Source organism: Hyla sarda, chromosome 6, assembly GCF_029499605.1.
Source record: "Hyla sarda isolate aHylSar1 chromosome 6, aHylSar1.hap1, whole genome shotgun sequence".
Lineage (NCBI taxonomy): Eukaryota > Metazoa > Chordata > Amphibia > Anura > Hylidae > Hyla > Hyla sarda.
The window spans coordinates 32,925,858-32,945,337 of NC_079194.1; the positions used below are offsets into that span (position 1 = coordinate 32,925,858).

Genomic DNA, 19,480 nt, shown 5'->3' on the forward strand with positions numbered 1-19,480 from the left:
AGTGTCATTTATTTTTATTTTTTTATTAATTGGCTTCATTAAAAAAAAAAAAAAAAAATGGAGGACGCATTGGACATTACAACTTTGCTTACTTTAGTTTAGGCTGAAAAAAGGAAAAGGTGCCATCTGATCGGTCACTATAAGCAACAGCTGCAATTTATGCTATTAAAGGAGTAGTCCAGTGGTGACCCAGTGGTGAACAACTTATCCCCTATCCTAAGGATAGGGGATAAGTTTGAGATCGCGGGGAGTCCAACCGCTGGGGCCCCCTGCGGTCTCCTGTACGGAGCCCCGACAGCCCGCGGGAAGGGGGCGTGTCGACCTCCGCACGAAGCGGCGGCCGACACGCCCCCTCAATACAACTCTATGGCAGAGCCGAAGCGCTGCCTTCGGCAATCTCCGGCTCTGCCATAGAGATGTATTGAGGGGGCGTGTCGGCCTTCGCTTCGTGCGGGGGTCGACACCCGCTATCTCGCCGGAGAACCTGGCCCCCGTACAGAGAGATCGCAGGGGGCCCCAGCGGTCGGACCCCCCGCGATCTCAAACTTATCCCTTATCCTTAGGATAGGGGATACGCTTTTCACCACTGGACTACCCCTTTAATAGAGAAGTAACATGTATATCTAGCTGAGGTTTCAAGATAATATGGTACACTATAATTTATTTTTAATTTCCCAGTATTGAGTATCTTGTTTAAAGGGGTACTCCGGCCCCAAGACATCTTATCCCCTAGCCCCCCCCCCCCTGCCCCCTCAATGCAAGTCTATGGGAGGGGGCGTGACGGCCGTCACGCCCCCTCCCATAGGCTTGCATTGAGGGGGCGGGGTGTGATGTGACACAGGGGCGGAGTCGTGACATCATGATACTCCGTCCCCATGGTCGGGAGGCATAACACTGAGAACCTCCAGCGCTTCCTGCAGTGCTTACAGGTGAGTGCTGCATGCTAGATTGCACGGGACCCCCGCGATACATTTGGATAGGGGATAAGATGTCTTGGGGCCGGAGTACCCCTTTAAAGGGTCACGGTAATAAAAATAAAAAAACTTGGGACACGTTGCCCACACAACAAAAGTTGTTAATCGCATCGGGGGTCTTACTACTGAGACTCGCTGCCCTCGCTAGTTATAAGTCGGGAAAGTGAGCAGCAGTGCAGCCGGCAGATAGAAAGTCTTCACAGTCTTATACAGAGAAAAGATCGAAAATAATTGATAGTCGGGGGGTGAGCGGCACAGTGCCGCAAACTTACTCAGCTTATAACTAGCGATCACAGTGGATCTCAGGAGTGAGCCCCGGTGTGATCAACTTTTTACATATTTGAGATGCATTCATTTTCTTTTTCTAATGACAGTAAGCAGGATGGCCATTTTGGGAGATGTGCCCGAGTTAGGAAAACTTAAAGGGGCACTCCAGTGGAAAACAAATGTTTTTAAATCAACTGGTGCTAGAAAGTTATACAGATTTGTAAATTACTTCTATTAAAAAATCTTAATACTTCAAGTACTTATCAGCTGTTGTATGCTCCAAAGGAATTTCTTTTCTTTTTGAATTTCTTTTCTGTCTGACCACAGTGCTCTCTGCTGACACCTCTGTCCATGTCAGGAACTGTCCCCATTCCCATAGCAAACCTCTCCTGCTCTGGACATGGACAGAGGTGACAGCAGAGAGCACAGTGGTCAGACAGAAGAGAAATTCAAAAAGAAAAGAACTTCCTCGGTCTGAGCATACAGGAGCTGATAAGTACTGAAAGGATTAAGATTTTTTCCATAGAAGTAATTTCCAAATCTGTTTAACTTTCTGGCACCAGCTGCTTTAAAAAAAAAAAACAATTTTTTTCCACCAGAGTACCACTTTAATGAGTTACTTATTAGGGTCTTTGTTTTAGCTAAACAACTGATCTTAAAGTGGTACTCCACTGGAAAAAAAAAATTCAACTGGTGCCAAAAAGTTAAACAGATTTGGAAATTACTTCAATTAAAAAATCTTATTCCTTCCAGTAGTTATCAGCTGCTGTATGATCCACAGGAAGTTCTTTTCTTTTTGAATTTCCTTTCTGCCTGACCACAGTGCTCTCTGCTGACACCTCTGTCCATTTTAGGAACTGTCCAGAGTAGGAGCAAATCCCCATAGAAAACCTCTCCTGCTCTGGACAGTTCCTGACATGGACAGAGGTGTCAGCAGAGAGCACTGTGGTCAGGCAGAAAGGAAATTCAAAAAGAAAAGAACTTCCTGTGGGTCATAACAGCAGCTGATAAAAACTGGGATGATTAAGATTTTTTAATAGGAGTAATTTACAAATCTGCTTAACTTTCTGGAGCCAGTTGATAAATAAATAAATAAATACATTTTTTTTTTCCTGGAATACCCCTTTAACATCTTCTCAAACAAATATATATAAGGGAGATAAAAAACTCTATCACTTACACTGACAAACATAAACTGTACGGCAGTGTTTCCCAACCAGGGTGCCTCCAGCCTTCGGCTGTCCGGGCATGATGGGAGTTGTTGTTTTGCAACAGCTGGAGGCACCCTGGTTGGGAAACACTGTAAGTCAATGGGATTGTCTCTGTCAGCCCGTGCTTTTCTCCCAGCTCTCTCTAGCTATTTTTTTAAGGGACAGGTACACTTGCGCTGGTTGCAGTTTCCATTGGAACGCTGAAATATGACACAATGTCATTGGTTGCTATGGGCATGTACTCCTTTATCTCCATTGCATCCACAAAGACTGAAACATGCGCAACGCAGTCAATAACAAAAAAAGGTTAATTCTGAAATCAATGTCATGCTATCATGCAACCTATGTCAGTCTCATTCAAAATAAATGAGACCGGTTTAGTTGATAATCCATAGCCATGCTTCAAGGGTCTTATAGGGGTCGGACATTGACTAATGGTGAAGCTACCTATAGGTGGCACTAGACAGGAGAAGAGTAATTTGCATACTTTGTTTTCCCCATAGATCAGTGTTTCCCAACCTCTGTGCCCCCAGCTGATGTGAAACTACAACTCCCAGCATGCCCAGAAAGCCAACGGGTGGCAAAATTCCTTTGGCAGTAAGTCCACGCTGGCTTGCGCTGTCACCATTGATGGCTACGTACGTAGTCAGCGCATAATTCAGCCGAAAGAATGAACGCGTCCATTCTTTCGGCAGATCAATTTTGGTGGCAGAATTTTCTGCCGCTGAAATTCCGCAGTGTAAATGGGTCCGCGGAAGGCCCATTGACATCAATGCTATGGTTCATACAGCGCAATTCAAGAGTGGTATTCACGCATGAAAATTCCATAGTGTGAATATATATATATATATATATATATATATATATATATATATAGTGTGTGAAACTATAGGTTGGAAACATTTTTGGAAGACTTGCATTAGGAGTTCATTAATGGGATCTGAACTGCGGCGTCGGTGCAGAGTCTGTCTGCAGCGCTTCATGACCTCCGAAGTAAAACCCATTACTGAATACTTTTGCGTAACAATTGTTTCAATAATGGACGAGGTTGAAATGGTGAATTTGAAAGGTTAAAGGGGGGGGGGGGGGGGGTACTCCGGTGGAAAACTTTTTTTTTTTTATCAACTGGTGCCAGGATGTTAAACAGATTTGTAAATGACTTCTATTAAAAAAATCTTAATGCTTCCATTACTTATTAGCTGCTGAATACTACAGAGGAAATTCTTTTATTTTTGGAACACAGAGCTCTCTGCTGACCTCACAAGCACAGTGCTCTCTGCTGACACCTCTGTCCATTTTAGGAACTGTCCAGAGCAGCATATGTTTGCTATGAGGATTTTCCCCTACTACTTAAAATGGACAGAGATGTCAGCAGAGAGCACTGTGCTCGTGATGTCAGCAGAGAGCTCTGTGTTCCAAAAAGAAAATAATTTCCTCTTTAGTATACGGCAGCTAATAAGTACTGGAAGGATTAAGATTTTTTTTTAATAGAAGTAATTTACAAATCTGTTTAACTTTCTGGCACCAGGTGATTTAAAAAAAATAAAATAAAAAATAAAAAAAGTATTCCACCGGAGTACCCCTTTAACTTTTACATGAAAATAAGGAAACTCTTAAAACGCTATAAGGGCAGGGTCACACATGCCGTATTTTGCTCCGTATTTGCTGATGCGTATGTTCCCACCCATTGAAGTCAATGGGGGAGATTTATCAAAGCTGTCTATGTCCCGCATCAATATAGACCAAACTACAGAGGGTTAGGCCGGTCTATTGTGCGCCAAATTTATCAAAAGTTGCACGGCTCTTGATAAATTCTGCGCACAGACTTCGGGATCTATGCTTTAGACTGTATTTAAACCTGCTCCAGCATGGTCTGACATTTTGGCGTACTTTCAGCCGATGCGACTTGTCGCCGAAAAGTCGCTTTTGATAAATTCAGCACCAATGCATTTTTCCGTCTAAAATAGACTAGAATGCATCATGTTCTTAAAATCCTCTAAAGCAAAAGTTGCTGAAAGGTCGCACATATTTAGACTGCGACAAATTTAGACAGGAAAAACCAGTCTAAATCCTTTGATAAATCTCCCCCAACGAGTAGCAAAATACGCAACAAATTTTTGCTACCCGTCGACTTCTATGGAGAGGAAAATATGCCAGCAGTAAAATACAGCATGTGTGAACCTACTCTAAATCAGGGGGAATAAATGCAGAATAATATATGTAGGTGATCAAAAATAACAACAGACGCTAACGAGTAAAACAAAAACAACAAGTACATCAGGGTGATCATCAGTAATAAGTACCTTGTTTTTTAACTTGCTCTTCACTTCCTTGATGCCTTGTTTGGCCTGCAGTAAAAACATTGAATTAATAAAGCTATTTATACCAGGACTCCATTATGTTTCTTTAGATCAGTGTTTCCCAACCAGGGTGCCTCCAGCTGTTGCAAAACTACAACTCCCAGCATGCCCGGACAGCCGTTGGCTGTCCGGGCATGCTGGGAGTTGTAGTTTTGCAACAGCTGGAGGCACCCTGGTTGGGAAACACTGCTTTGGATAGATATAATAAGGTTGCAAGTCCCCACATTTGACATGACAATTCTCCGTTTTCATTATACTTACATACATATAGGCGTTCTTCACAGCCGGGCTGGCTTTGATCACTGCATTATTTATTAGGGCCCCACCTTTCTGTAAATAAGCGAAATGAATGCACGATTTACATAAACCGCATTTTTCGAGATGTAAAATAAATAAATAAATAAATAAATAAATTAAAGGGGTATTCCAGGCCAAAACTTTTATTTATATAAATATATATATATATATATATATATATATATATATATATATATATATATATATCTCAACTGGCTCCAGAAAGTTAAACAGATTTGTAAATTACTTCTATTAAAAAATCTTAATCCTTTCAGTACTTATGAGCTTCTGAAGTTTAGGTTGTTCTTTTCTGTCAAAGTAATCTCTGATGACACGTGTCTCGGGAACCGCCCAGTTTAGAAGAGGTTTGCTATGGGGATTTGCTTCTAAACTGGGCGGTTCCCGAGACACGTGTCATCAGAGAGGACTTAGACAGAAAAGAACAACCTTAACTTCAGAAGCTCATAAGTACTGAAAGGATTAAGATTTTTTTAATAGAAGTAATTTACAAATCTGTTTAACTTTCTGGAGCCAGTTGATACATAAAAAAAAAAAAAGTTTTTTTCCTGGATAACCCCTTTAAATGGGCACTGTCAGATCCCAAAAACTTTTACATGTTGTTACGGATGAAAATTAAAGACCCTTTGTAATATAGCAGTTTAACATTTCTTGAATATTTAATAAAGAAAAACGTCTCCTAAAAATTCAACCAATAGGTGTTCCCATACCTACTGGGACACTAACCAGTCCTGCAGCAGCATCAGGCTTGTCCATGAGTTATTAGCTTCTGAAGTTGAGTTGTTGTTTTCTGTCTAACTGCTTTCTGATGACTCACGTCCCGGGAGCTGTGCAGTTCCTATGGGGATATTTTCCCATCATGCACAGCTCCCGGGACGTGACATCATCATTGAGCAGTTAGACAGAAAACTTCAGAAGCTAATAACTATTGGAAGGATTAAGATTTTTTAATAGAAGTAATTTACAAATCTGTTTAACTTTCCGGAGCCAGTTGATATATATATATATATATAAAAAAAAAGGTTTTGCCTGGAATACCCCTTTAATTAATACATTAATTAATAAATAAAATAAAACTACAGATTGCAGAAGAGAATGGTACAGGAAGTAATTGGTTCATATTCAGGGTGTTTTAGGCCTATAGGATCAGGCACAGTTTATCCGTCTTTAGTAGGTGATCTTATATAGGGACTCTGGGGGGGAGATTTATCAAAACCTGTCCAGAGGAAAAGTTGCTGAGTTGCCCATAGCAACCAATCAGATCGCTTCTTTCACTTTTGAAAAGGCCTCTGCAAAATGAAAGAAGAGATCTGATTGGTTGCTATGGGCAACTCAGCAACTTTTCCTCTGGACAGGTTTTGATCAGTCTCCCCCACTGTCTGCAGTTTTCTCCTACTAACTAGAGTAGTCAATCACAGCTGAGAGGCGGGGCTAAAGAAACTCCCGAAACAGAGACTGGGCACCTAACAAGGAGAGCCATCACCTGCACACGCCACCTGGTGGCGGCCAGGACAATACACAACGTTTTTCTCAGTCATGGCCTAGACACCAGGTATTTTACCCCTTCCCAGTCCCTGGCTCAAAATTGCGGACAGGATCCCTCTAATGGTTGTCATTTTTTTCCACTTTTTTTTGTTATATATTTCAGGGTTGAGAAGTTGCTCAGTACATCAATTTTTCAGCTATTTATTACAGTTCTCCCACCCTGCCTACTCCCCTACCATAGAAACCCCAGCCAGTTCCCTTCCCAGAGCTGTTGCAGAACATCTCATTGCAGCATCTGCTGTATATATTCCCTGTCTGCTCCTCTGCTTGTGGCAGTGTTAAAGGGGTACTCCACTGGAGAAAAAAAAACATTTTAATCAACTGATGCCAGAAAGTTAAACAGATTTGTAAATTACTTCTATTAAAAAAAAATCTTAATCATTCCAGTACTAATCAGCTGCTATATACTACAGGGGAAGTTCTTTTCTTTTTCAACTTCCTCTCTGTCTCACCACAGTGCTCTCTGCTGACACCTCTGTCCACGCCAGGAACTGTCCACAGCAGGATAGGTTTGCTATGGGATTTACTCCTACTCTGAACAGGTTTAAGATTTTTAAATAGAAGTAATTTACAAAATTGTTTAAAGGGGTACTCTGGTGGAAAACTTTATTTTTTTTAAATCAACTGGTGCCAGAAAGTTTAACAATTTGTAATTTTTATCATAATGTATACTAACAACCTGTTAGTTTTTGAATTTATGCTGAGAAGCAAGTAGATCAAAATACAAATTGTGGATGTGCGGCTGTGTTTTCTTTTTCTCTTTGTGTTTTACAATTGTATGGTGTTATAATAAAAATAGACTTTTTAGTTGTTTCTGTTATCATCTGTTTTTTATTAAACATATTTTACATGTCTATTTTAGGGGCTCAAGGCTAGCATTGCCACGAATATTTAGGGTGATAATCCTTTTTGTGTGGGGTACTTATTTTTTTATTCATTAATTCATTCATTTTTACTTTTATAGAAAGTATTTAAACGGTACTTTCCTGGTCCCATCTTGACATACAGCAACTGACTAGACAGCCAATCACTGGGCACAATGGTGATTAGCCTCAGCCAGTGATTGGCTAAGCAGGTAATTTCGTTGTGTTGAGACGGGATCAGGAAGTCAGCAGGGACCCAAGCACTGATGGGACAACTACGCAGGGATCGGGATACTTTTATATTGATGGACAATCACTTTAAAGGGGTACTCTGCCCCAAGACATTTTATCCCCTATCGAAAGGATAGGAGATAAGATGTCTGGTTGTGGGGGTCTTGGGGACCCTCCGCGATTTCACTACTGCACCTGTCGCTCGTTTAGAGCAGTGGTCTTCAAACTGTGGCCCTCCAGATGTTACAAAACTACAACTCCCAGCATGCCCGGACAGCCGTTGGCTGTCCGGGCATGCTGGGAATTGTAGTTTTGCAACATCTGGAGGGCCACAGTTTGAAGACCACTGGTTTAGAGCGTCGGGTGCAGTGTCGGAGGCTCGTGACGTCACGGCCGCGTCCCGCTCATGACGTCACGGCCACGCCCCATCAATGCAAGTCTATGGGAGGGGGCATTGACATCACGAGCCTCCACCCCGCATCGCTAGTCATCCGGTGCACGGAGCAAAGTTTGTTCCGTGCACCGGATGTCTGGGGTGCCACAGCCAAGATCGCGGGGGTCCCCCCGTAGGATAGGGGATGAGATGTCTAGGGGCAGAATGCCCCTTTAATGTTACTAATTGGGATCTGCCATGTGACTCACAATTAGAAAAATCTGATCAATCTGCTTTACCTTCATTGTGTGCACCCACTGTTGATACGACCGCCCGTTTCCTGAAAAAAAAATCAAGAGTTAAATATCCTAAAAGGGATTTCTTGTAAGAACAATGAAAGTTATTAGGAACGAAAATGAAAAACTACCAGAGAATCCACAAGAAGTTATCTCCTCTTCAAACATGTCGGAGAATCCACGCCCTGAGTTCAGCTTCTCCAGTCGACCATCGATAAACTGAATGGAAAGACAAGTGGATTATATATCGGTGATTTCATCTGTATCAATCTCCTTTCAGTTCTTCTCCCTGTGTAGTCAGGCGCTGTGTTCACACGGCTAGAATTACAGGAGATATACCGTACGCAGCGAGTATGTCACAGTTCATGGACACAGCGCAGGGAGATAGAAGGATTCTCTTTGTACAGAGTGGTAAAATCCTGATATTGTGCTGGGTGAATCCCATTGTCCTATAAATCATAGAGGAATGAGCACTATCTGGAGAAATGGATGTGTCCGCCTCAAATACTTATTCAGGGGGATTAAAATTAAGGAGGATCGCTCGAACAATAATAAAAACAATTATTATTCACTGTCATCATTAGTTAAAGATTGTCACTCCCCTGTATTTGCTGTCTTTATAAAGACGTCTGAATAGCAGGTTTAGGCTACGTTCCTACAGTATTTTAGGCTTTTTTTTTGAGCTACAGAGGCTAAAAAAAAAAAAAATGTAGACCAAAAAAAAAAAAAAACAGCTTAAAGGGGTACTCCGCCCGTAGTCATCTTATCCTCTATCCATAGGATAGAGGATAAGATGTCTGATCCCTTGTGGCATCATGCCTACCCCCTCAATGCAAGTCTATGGGAGGGGGCGTGGCCGTGTTGTCACAACCCCTTGCTGCCCGCACCCAGCGTTCGGAACAAAACGTTCCGAAAGCTGGGGCAGCGGACTACCCCTTTAAAGTGAATGTATCGCCGGGATAAATAATATTTATTATAATAACGTCAGCAGAGAGAACTGTGGTCGTGATGTCGTCAGAGAGCATTCCAAAAAGAAAAGAATTTCCTCTGTAGTATTCAGCAGCTAATAAGTAAAGGAAGGATTAAGATTTTTTAATAGAAGTAATTTACAAATATGTTTAACTTTCTGCCACCAGTTGATTTAAAAGAAAAAAGGTTTTCACCGGAGAACCTCTTTAACTTTCATCTGACTCTTCATATTAGACTGGGTCATCTGATATAATCAACGCAGAGGCACATCAAGCTGCTTGCATTGTAATGTATATATGCAAGCTGCAGTAACCAAACAGTCATTTTTTTTATTAAAACGATTGAAAATCTGTTTTATTTATTTATTTAACAGTCTTTTCCAACCAGTGTGGAAGTCTCCAGCTGGGGGTTGTAGTTTTGCAACAGCTGGTTTGGAAACACTTAAATCAGATTATTTTTTTTTTTTTTAAATAAAACCTTTTTATTAAAACCAAATCAAAATCTGTTTTATTGACTTAAGTACACTGCCTACTTGGCATTTCAGGATGAACTGCCCTGTGTGTGTATATGAGAAGCAGCGCTATTTCTGGTTATTAAATAACTTGTATATGGCATTTTTAAGCACTTTGGTTGTCTGGGCATCTGGGCCGGACTGGCCATTGGGCATAGCGGGCAAATGCCCGGTGGGCCGGGCCGTCAGACTGCCGTAAAATAGGCCGAAAATAGGCCCACTAACGGCCCGCACAAGCTGCCCGCACATCCGCAAAAGCTGCCCGCCCACCCGCACAGGCCGGTCACCATGCAGCCAGCACGCACAGACCGCCCGGCGGCCGCCACAGCATTACTATTAAAGTGGGCCGGCCCTGGGTTGTCCCAGGCCGGCCCACTGGCTTACCTTAGGCCTCTTGGTGACGTCAATGGCACTGCAACGCGTACCCTGCTGACCTGCGTCCCACACGTGACCAGGCCAGCGTACGAGACTCCTCCTCCCTTCGGCCCGCGCCCAAACTGCTGTGTGCCGCCACACCAAAAGAGGTCCTGCCGCCGGAGCAAATTACAGAAGGCCTGGAGACAGTCTTCCCCCAAAGGTAGCACCAGTCCACCAGGCATGAACTGACTTGCCATTCAGGAGCCTAGAAAAGCTGGGTGACAAATTTGTCACTTAGCTTTTCCATGCTCCAGAATGGTATATCTGCTTATAGTAGATGAGCTATGATAAGCAGATATGCCATTCAGGAGCATGAAAAAGCTAGGTGAGAAATTGTCACCCAGCTTTTCTGGGCTCCTGAAAGCCATATCTGCCTATCATAGCCCGGCTATTGTACAGATTTACCTATAGCACATAGTGAAAATTGTCTATAATAGCTGAGCTATGATAAGCAGATATGGCACTCAGGAGCCCAGAAAAGCAAGGCGAGAAATTGTCACCCAGCTTTTTTGGGCTCATGAATGGCATATCTGCTTAAAATAGCTCAGTTATTATAGACAACTTTCACTATGTGCTAAAGGTAAATCTGTACAATAGCTGAGCTATGATAAGCAGATATGGCATTCAGGAGCATGAAAAAGCTAGGTGAGAAATTGTCACCCAGCTTTTCTGGGCTCCTGAATGACATGTGTTTAAAATAGCTCAGCTATTAAAGATAGGTTTGACTATATGTTATAGGTAAATCTGTATAATTGCTGGGCTATGATAAGCAGATATGGCATTCAGGAGCCCAGAAAAGCTAGGCGAGAAATTGTCACCCAGCTTTTCTGGGCTCCTGAATGGCATATCTGCTTATAATAGGTCAGCTATTATAGACAGCTTTGACTATATGTTATAGGTAAATCTGTATAATTGCTGGGCTATGATAAGCAGATATGGCATTCAGGAGCATGAAAAAGCTAGGTGAGAAATTGTCACCCAGCTTTTCTGGGCTCCTGAATGCCATATCTGCTTATCATAGCCCAGCTATTTTACAGATTTACCTATAGCATATAGCAAATCTGTCTATAATAGCTGAGCTATGATAAGTAGATTCGGGAGCCCAGAAAAGCTAGGTGACAATTCCTCACATAGCTTTTCCATGCTTCTGAATTGCATGTCTGCTTATAAAAGCTCAGCTATTATAGACAGATTTGACCAAAAGTTATAGGTAAATCTATCTGTAATAGTTGAGCTATTATAAGCACACATGCCATTCAGGAGCATGGGAAAGCTAGATGAGGAATTGTCACTTAGCCTTTCTGGGCTCCTAAAAAACACTATTTTGACACTTTTGGGGGCTTCCATTTTACGTAGTACATTTTTTGGTAAACATGACACCTTATCTTTATTCTGTAGGTCCATACGGTTAAAATGATACCCTACTTATATACTCATAACTAGATGCAGTAAAATTTATATGTTTAAAATTGTCATTTTCTTACCCCTATAACTTTTTTATTTTTATGGGGACGGGGCGGTATGAGGGCTAATTTTTTGTGCCGTGATCTGAAGTTTTTATCAGTACCCCTTTTGTTTTGATCGGACTTTTTGATCACCTTTTATAAAAAATTTTTATGGTTTGAAAAGTGACCAAAAATACGCTATTTTGGATTTGGAATTTTTTTGCACATACGCCATTGACCTTGCGGTTATTTTAATGATATAGTTTTATAGTTCGGACATTTACGCATGTGGCGATACCACATATGTCTATATTTATTTTTATTTACATGTTAAATTTTTTTTATGGTGAAAGGGGGGTGTTTTGAACTTTTGCTCAGGAAAGGGTTAATACATATTAATTCACTTTTTTTTTTATACAGAGGGCTATAGCACTGCATACACAGATCACTGCCATGGGTTACCATGGCAGCGATCAGTGTTATCGGCGGTTGACTGCTCCTGCCTGGAGCTTTGACTGCCGCGTCCAAAGGGTTAATACAGCACATCGCCGCGATCGGCAATGTGCAGTATTAGCCGCGGGTCCCGGCCGTTGATGGGCGCTGGGACCAACACGATATGATGCGGGGTTGCAGCGCGATCCCACTTCATATCGCGGGAGCCGGCGCAGGACGTAAATATATGTCCTGTGTCGTTAAGGGGTTAAATGCAGGGTCACACAGGGCGCATCCGCAGCTTATTTCATGTTGCGGATGGACCTGCCGCCGGCAGTGACTGCAGTGCGAGCACCCAGCTGTGCCCAGGTAGCTCTGTGTCTCCTCTTGTAGTGGTGGATTTCTACAGCAGGAAATCCGCCACTATGAGCAGACACACAGAGCTACCCGGGCACAGCTGGGTGCTCGCACTGCTACTACAGTGATGCATCCTGTATGACCCTGCGCTTAGAAAGCAAATGAGCTATGTATGGATTTAGACCCATATCAGGGTTTTATTTTTTGCGCCACCAATTGTACATTGTAATAACACCCCCACTGATTTAACTATAAAATGTAGAGCAAATGAAGGAAAAAAATTGGTGGGGGCTAAATAAAAAAAAAAAAAAAAAAAGCCATTTTGCACCATTTGTGTGTTTTTCTGTCTATACAGTGTTAATTCTGGTAAAACTGATAATTTTTATTGATTCTGTAGGTCCATATGATTGCAATGATCCCCAATTTATATAGTTTTTATTTATTTTATTACTACTACTTACTACTAAAATATCGACTTTTTGTACGAAAATAATAATGCTGAAAATCATTCTCTTCTGACCCCTATTTATTTTTATGGATTTTTGTTTTGTTTTGATAGGACTTTCTGATCACTTTTAGTTTATTTATATCTGGTATATGAAGTGGAAAAAAAATCAGCAATTATGAACATTGGTATTTTTTAGGTATATGCCATTGACCACGCAGTTTATTTAAGTTTTTAATGGCTCGCACATTTTCTACATATGGCAACCATATATGTTCATATTTATTTTTGTTTACTTTTTTTATTTAAAAAAATGGGAAAAGAAGGGTGGTTCAAACTATTAGAAAAGGGGCTTATTCACATTTATTTACATTTTATTCACTATTATTTAGTACTTAGTCCCCATAGGAGTCCATTATATGGAATCTTTTAATTGCATATACTGATCAAAACTATGCTATAGATAGGCACCTTCCGCCGGTTTGTGCAGCTGATCGGGTTTTGGTGTGGTGGTCCCGTTCAGCTCCCTGAGCTAGTAAGCAATGCTTTTAAAGGACATCTGCAGCAAAATTTTACTTATCCCCTATCCACAAGATAGGATTTGTGTTTGATTGCGGGGGGTCCGACCGCTGGGACCCCCGCGATCTCCCTAAAAGGGCGTCGGCATTAGTGCTCATTGTGAGCGCTAATGTGCGTAGCGTCAACCTTAGAGGTTGACGGTTACGCCCCGTCCCCATACCGTTCTATGGGGGTGATGGGGAGGCACGAACGCTGCCTCCCTGCCTCTCCCATAGAGATGTATGGAGGGGGCGTGTCGGCCGCAACGTCATGCTGCGGCTGGCATGCCCCCTGCATGGGAGAGCCGCGGCCCCGTACAGGAGATCGCTGGCGTCCCAACAGTTAGACCCCCCCGCGATCAAACACTTATCCCCTATCCTGTGGATAGGGGATAAGTTACATTTCGCTGCAGATGTCCTTTAAAGTAACCCCCTGTTTTTAAGGTAAACCCCTATTTTTATTATACCAGTGTTTCTCAACCAGGGTGCCTCTAACTGTTGCAAAACCACAACTTCCAGCATGCCTGGAAAGCCAATAACTGCTGCGAGTTGTAGTTTTGCAACAACTGGAGGCACATTGGCAGGGAAATACTGCATTTTACTATCATTAACACTTGGTGGGATTTTAATTAAGCAATTATCTAATAATGTTGCTCAGGGATGTAATAAGGTGGCTGCACTGAGGGGAATCTCAGTCCAGAGCTGTACTCACTATTCTGCTGGTGAGGTCACTGTGTACATACATTACATTACTTATCCTGTATTGATCCTGAGTTATATCCTGTATTATACACCAGAGCTGTACTCACTATTCTGCTGGTGAGGTCACTGTGTACATACATTACATTACTTATCCTGTACTGATCCTGAGTTATATCCTGTATTATACTCCAGAGCTGTACTCACTATTCTGCTGGTGAGGTCACTGTGTACATACATTACATTACTTATCCTGTATTGATCCTGAGTTATATCCTGTATTATACACCAGAGCTGCACTCACTATTCTGCTGGTGAGGTCACTGTGTACATACATTACATTACTTATCCTGTACTGATCCTGAGTTATATCCTGTATTATACTCCAGAGCTGTACTCACTATTCTGCTGGTGAGGTCACTGTGTACATACATTACATTACTTATCCTGTCTGAGTTATATTCTGTATTATACTCCAGAGCTGCACTCACTATTCTGCTGGTGAGGTCACTGTGTACATACATTACATTACTTCTCCTGTACTGATCCTGAATTATATTCTGTGTTATACTCCAGAGCTGTACTCACTATTCTGCTGGTGAGGTCACTGTGTACATATGCTACACTGTGGGTCCGCTGTGCTGCTACAATGTGCCTGCTAACCACTGCCTGCCAGAGCTGCCACTGATGTAACAGGGAAGGTGAGAGAGCCTGCAGCGAGCACAGATTTGGAGGTACCACTATTAGAAGCGTATTCCTCATTGTATACTCCTATTATTGCTAATATTGGTCTCAGTATACAGGATTTGTTCAGTAACAATATGATGGCAATATGTATGGTCATAATCATCTATGTATACTCTTATTGCTAATATTGGTCTCAGTATACAGGATTTTATCAGTAACACTATGATGGTAATATATCATATGTATGGTCATATTGCTCCTTGTATACTGGTATTATTGGTAATATTGGTCCCAGTATACAGGATTTGGTCAGTAACAGTATGATAGTAATATGTACGGTGATAATATTCCTCCTTGTATACTGATATTATTATTAATATTGGTCTCAGTATACAGGATTTGGTCAGAAACAGTATGATGGTAATATATATGGTGATAATATTCCTCCTTGTATACTGGTAATATTGGTCTCAGTATACATTATTTCATTGCAGAAAGATTGAGTGTGTATTTTTAACATTAATGTGCTCTATATAAGTTTATGGGGGGAAAAAATGTATTTTTTGACATCCGTCAGTTTTTTACATAGTTATAGAAAATATGCCCTTTTTTTTTTTACATACTATGTGCACAGACACTACTTTCCCATAGACATTAAGCACAATAATGTTAAAAATACAGACACAAGCTTTGTGCATTTTTGTGAATGCATTATTCACACTGAAATACACCTACACTGCTTTACTCTAGCCTAATGTTTACATAGTATACATTTTCTGTTACGTACCCAGTTGTGATTAACATTTGGCCCCTCCCATTTCTGGCTCCGCCTCCACATACTGGGCTCCACAAAATGGGCTGCTTAATCTAAAATGCCCGGGCCTATTTTTGGTCCCAGTCCGGCCCTGCTGGGCATGCAGGGAATTGTAGATGTGCAACATTTGAGAGGCACCATGTTTGGGACCAATGACCAATGCAGCCTATTAGACATGTGCAATTTGGTTCGGCACGAATATCTAATTTACCGAATTTTACCGTTTTAGGGCATTCGGACCGATCCGAATGCACGAAAACATATTTTTAACATTCCCTAATAGCCACGATAATACGAATAGCAAAATAACGAATGCATTCGTTATCCGTAAACGCACGTAAAGAAATCATTCTAATAACAAGAAAGTAATAAAAAAGATACAGTAGTGATGGAAAAAATTGTATCTAACGAAGTGTATCTTTTTTATTATCAAATGTTTATAAATTTTTAAACAGGGATTAATTTATGTGAGCGGGTAAAGCACTAAAAATGTAGCCGACAATAATAAAAATGTAGTGTGTGCGTGTTTTTCACTATTTTTTAAATTTTTTTAGGTAGTACTACTACTCCCAGCATGGAACACGCTGTTCCATGATGGGAGTAGTAGTTATCTGTACTAATTGAAATATCACCGGGGTCCCTTGCGATCCTCTTGTATAATGTATAGATGCGGCGGCCGCTCTTCTATGGTCCCCTGCACTCACGTATTTATACACATATTCATATTTCCCACAGAGCTGTGATTGGCCAGATGGTTCCAGCCAATCACAGCTCTCTGTGAGAAATAGGAATATGTGTATATATACGGCCTTGCAGGGGACCATAGGAGAGCGGCCGCCGCATCTATACATTATACAGGAGCATCACCGCGGGTGTCAGGAGTGATACCCGCAGTGATCTTTCCTTTACTACAAGTACTACTACTCCCAACATGGAGTACACTCTGCCTCATGCTGGGAGCTGTAGTACCTGCATTAATAGACAGATCGCAGCGGGTGTCAGAAGTTACACTCGCTGCGATCTGTCTATTAATGCAGGTACTACAGCTCCCAGCATGGAGCAGAGTGTGCTCCATGTTGGGAGTATTAGTACCTGCAGTAAGGGACAGATCCCAGGGATGTCACTCCTCCTGACACCCGCTGCGATTGTCCTTATGTGAATGTCGGGATCAGCTGTTCTCAGGGCTACAGAGCCGGGAGAACAGCTGACGCTGAGCCGTAGGTATACACGTATATCTACTGCCCAGCAAGGACTTACAGTGAGCCTGCAATGTGTATACAGTATACACATTGCTGGCTCACTTAACCCCTTGCTGAGCTGTGCGCTATGCGCAAGCCCAGCAAGGAAAGAGTTAACTTACACTGCTGGACAGTGTAGGTTAACCCTTTGAGCGGTATACACTATTTACAGCTATCTATAGATAGCTGTATATAGTGTATACAGAAGACGAAGTCCGCTTACTTCCCTCGAGTACCGGGCAGGTCTGTGTAGCTCCGCCCCTAGTGATGACGTCATTAGGGGTGGGGCTACAGAATCTAACAAGGCTAGTTAATCTGAAGCTCTGTTCACATTGTCCGTTTTGTATAATGTGCACAGACCCTTCTGGCAGTGTCTACCCAGACAGGGAGACTCTAGCTGTTGCTAAACTACAACTCCCAGCATGCCCAGACAGCCAAAGGCTGTCTGGGCATGCTGGGAGTTGTAGTTTTGCACCAATTGGTGGCTCCCTGTTTGGGTAGACATTGCATCATGGGTGCTCTCCCCAGCGGACAGTGCCAAAAATGTCATAACCAATTTTTTGTGTTTTTTTTTTTCTTCTCGTTTCAGATTCGTGTATGCAGAGGATTACTGCGGATTCGATGGATTACGGCGGATTATTTTTTTTTCTTTTAATAAAATGGTTAACGAGGGCTGTGGGGGAGTGTTTTTTTAAATAAAATAATTTTTCCAATGTGTTGTGTTTTTTTTTTTTATCGAATTTTCAGGCTTAGTAGTGGAAGCTGTCTTATTGACGCAATCCATTACTATGCCAGGGCTTAGTGCTAGCCCCAAAAACAGCTAGCGCTAACTCCCAATTATTACCCCGGTAACCACCGCCACAGGGGTGCCGTGAAGAGCCGGTACCAACAGGCCCAGAGCGTCAAAAATGGCGCTCCTGGGCCTAGGCGGTAACAGGCTGGTGTTATTTAGGCTGGGGAGGGCCAGTAACAATGGTCCTCGCCCACCCTGGTAACGTCAGGCTGTTGCTGCTTGGTTGGTATTGTGCTGAGAATGAAAATATGGGGAACCCTATGCGTTTTAAAAAAAATGTATTTAAATAAAAAAAATTAAAATACGTATAGGGTTCCCCGTATTTTCATTCTCAGCACAATACCAACCAAGCAGCAACACCCTGACGTTACCAGGGTGGGTGAGGACCATTGTTACTGGCCCTCCCCAGCCTAAATAACGCCAGCCTGTTACCGCCTAGGCCCAGGAGCGCCATTTTTGACGCTCCGGGCCTGTTGGTACCGGCTCTTCACGGCACCCCTGTGGCGGTGGGTACCGGGGTAATAATTTGGGGTTAGTGCTAGCTGTTTTTGGGGCTAGCACTAAGCCCTGGCTTAGTAATGGATTCAGTCAATAAGACTGGCTTCCACTACTAAGCCTGAAAATTCAATAAAAAAAAAAACACAACACATTGGAAAAATTATTTTATTTAAAAAACACTCCCCCACAGCCCTCGTTAACCAGTTTATTAAAAGAAAAAAAATAATCTGCCGTAATTCATCAAATCCGCAGTAATCCTCTGCATACACTGATCTGAAACAAGAAGAAAAAAAAAACATGACATTTTTGGCACTGTCCGCTGGGGAGAGCACCCATGATGCAATGTCTACCCAAACAGGGAGCCACCAATTGGTGCAAAACTACAACTCCCAGCATGCCCAGACAGCCTTTGGCTGTCTGGGCATGCTCGGAGTTGTAGTTTAGCAACAGCTGGAGTCTCCCTGTCTGGGTAGACACTGCCAGAAGGGTCTGTTCACATTATACAAAACGTACAATGTGAACAGAGCTTCAGATTAACTAGCCTTGTTCCCTTCTGTAGCTCCGCCCCCTAATGATGTCACCACCAGGGGGCGGAGCTACACAGACCTGCCCGGTACTCGAGGAAAGTAAGCCGACTTCGTCTTCTGTATACACTATATACAGCTATCTATAGATAGCTGTATATAGTGTATACCGCCCAAAGGGTTAACCTACACTGTCCAGCAGTGTAAGTTAACTCTTTCCTTGCTGGGCTTGCGCATACTGCACAGCTCAGCAAGGGGTTAAGTGAGCCAGCAATGTGTATACTGTATACACATTGCAGGCTCACTGTAAGTTCTTGCTGGGCAGTAGATATACGATGTATACTGTATACACATTGCAGGCTCACTGTAAGTTCTTGCTGGGCAGTAGATATACGATGTATACCTACGAGAACAGCTGATCCCGACATTCACATAAGGACGATCGCAGCGGGTGTCAGGAGGAGTGACATCCCTGGGATCTGTCCCTTACTGCAGGTACTAATACTCCCAACATGGAGTACACTCTGCTCCATGCTGGGAGATGTAGTACCTGCATTAATAGACAGATCGCAGCGAGTGTAACTTCTGACACCCGCTGCGATCTGTCTATTAATGCAGGTACTACAGCTCCCAGCATGGAGCAGAGTGTACTCCATGTT

General features: G+C 42.4%; 1 protein-coding gene across 4 annotated transcripts in view; it reads right to left on the reverse strand.

Annotated features, from left to right (window-relative positions):
- The window catches only part of DENND1B (DENN domain containing 1B), a 253,388-nt gene that overhangs the window by 20,571 nt on the left and 213,337 nt on the right, over positions 1-19,480 (reverse strand). For all 4 annotated transcript variants that reach the window (XM_056523457.1, XM_056523454.1, XM_056523455.1 and 1 more), the window contains 4 exons: positions 8,567-8,654; positions 8,439-8,479; positions 5,074-5,142; positions 4,756-4,800 (listed from right to left, as the gene is read on the reverse strand). In XM_056523457.1, the coding sequence (XP_056379432.1) occupies positions 4,756-4,800; positions 5,074-5,142; positions 8,439-8,479; positions 8,567-8,654 (243 nt within the window). The remainder of the gene's footprint in view (positions 1-4,755; positions 4,801-5,073; positions 5,143-8,438; positions 8,480-8,566; positions 8,655-19,480) is intronic.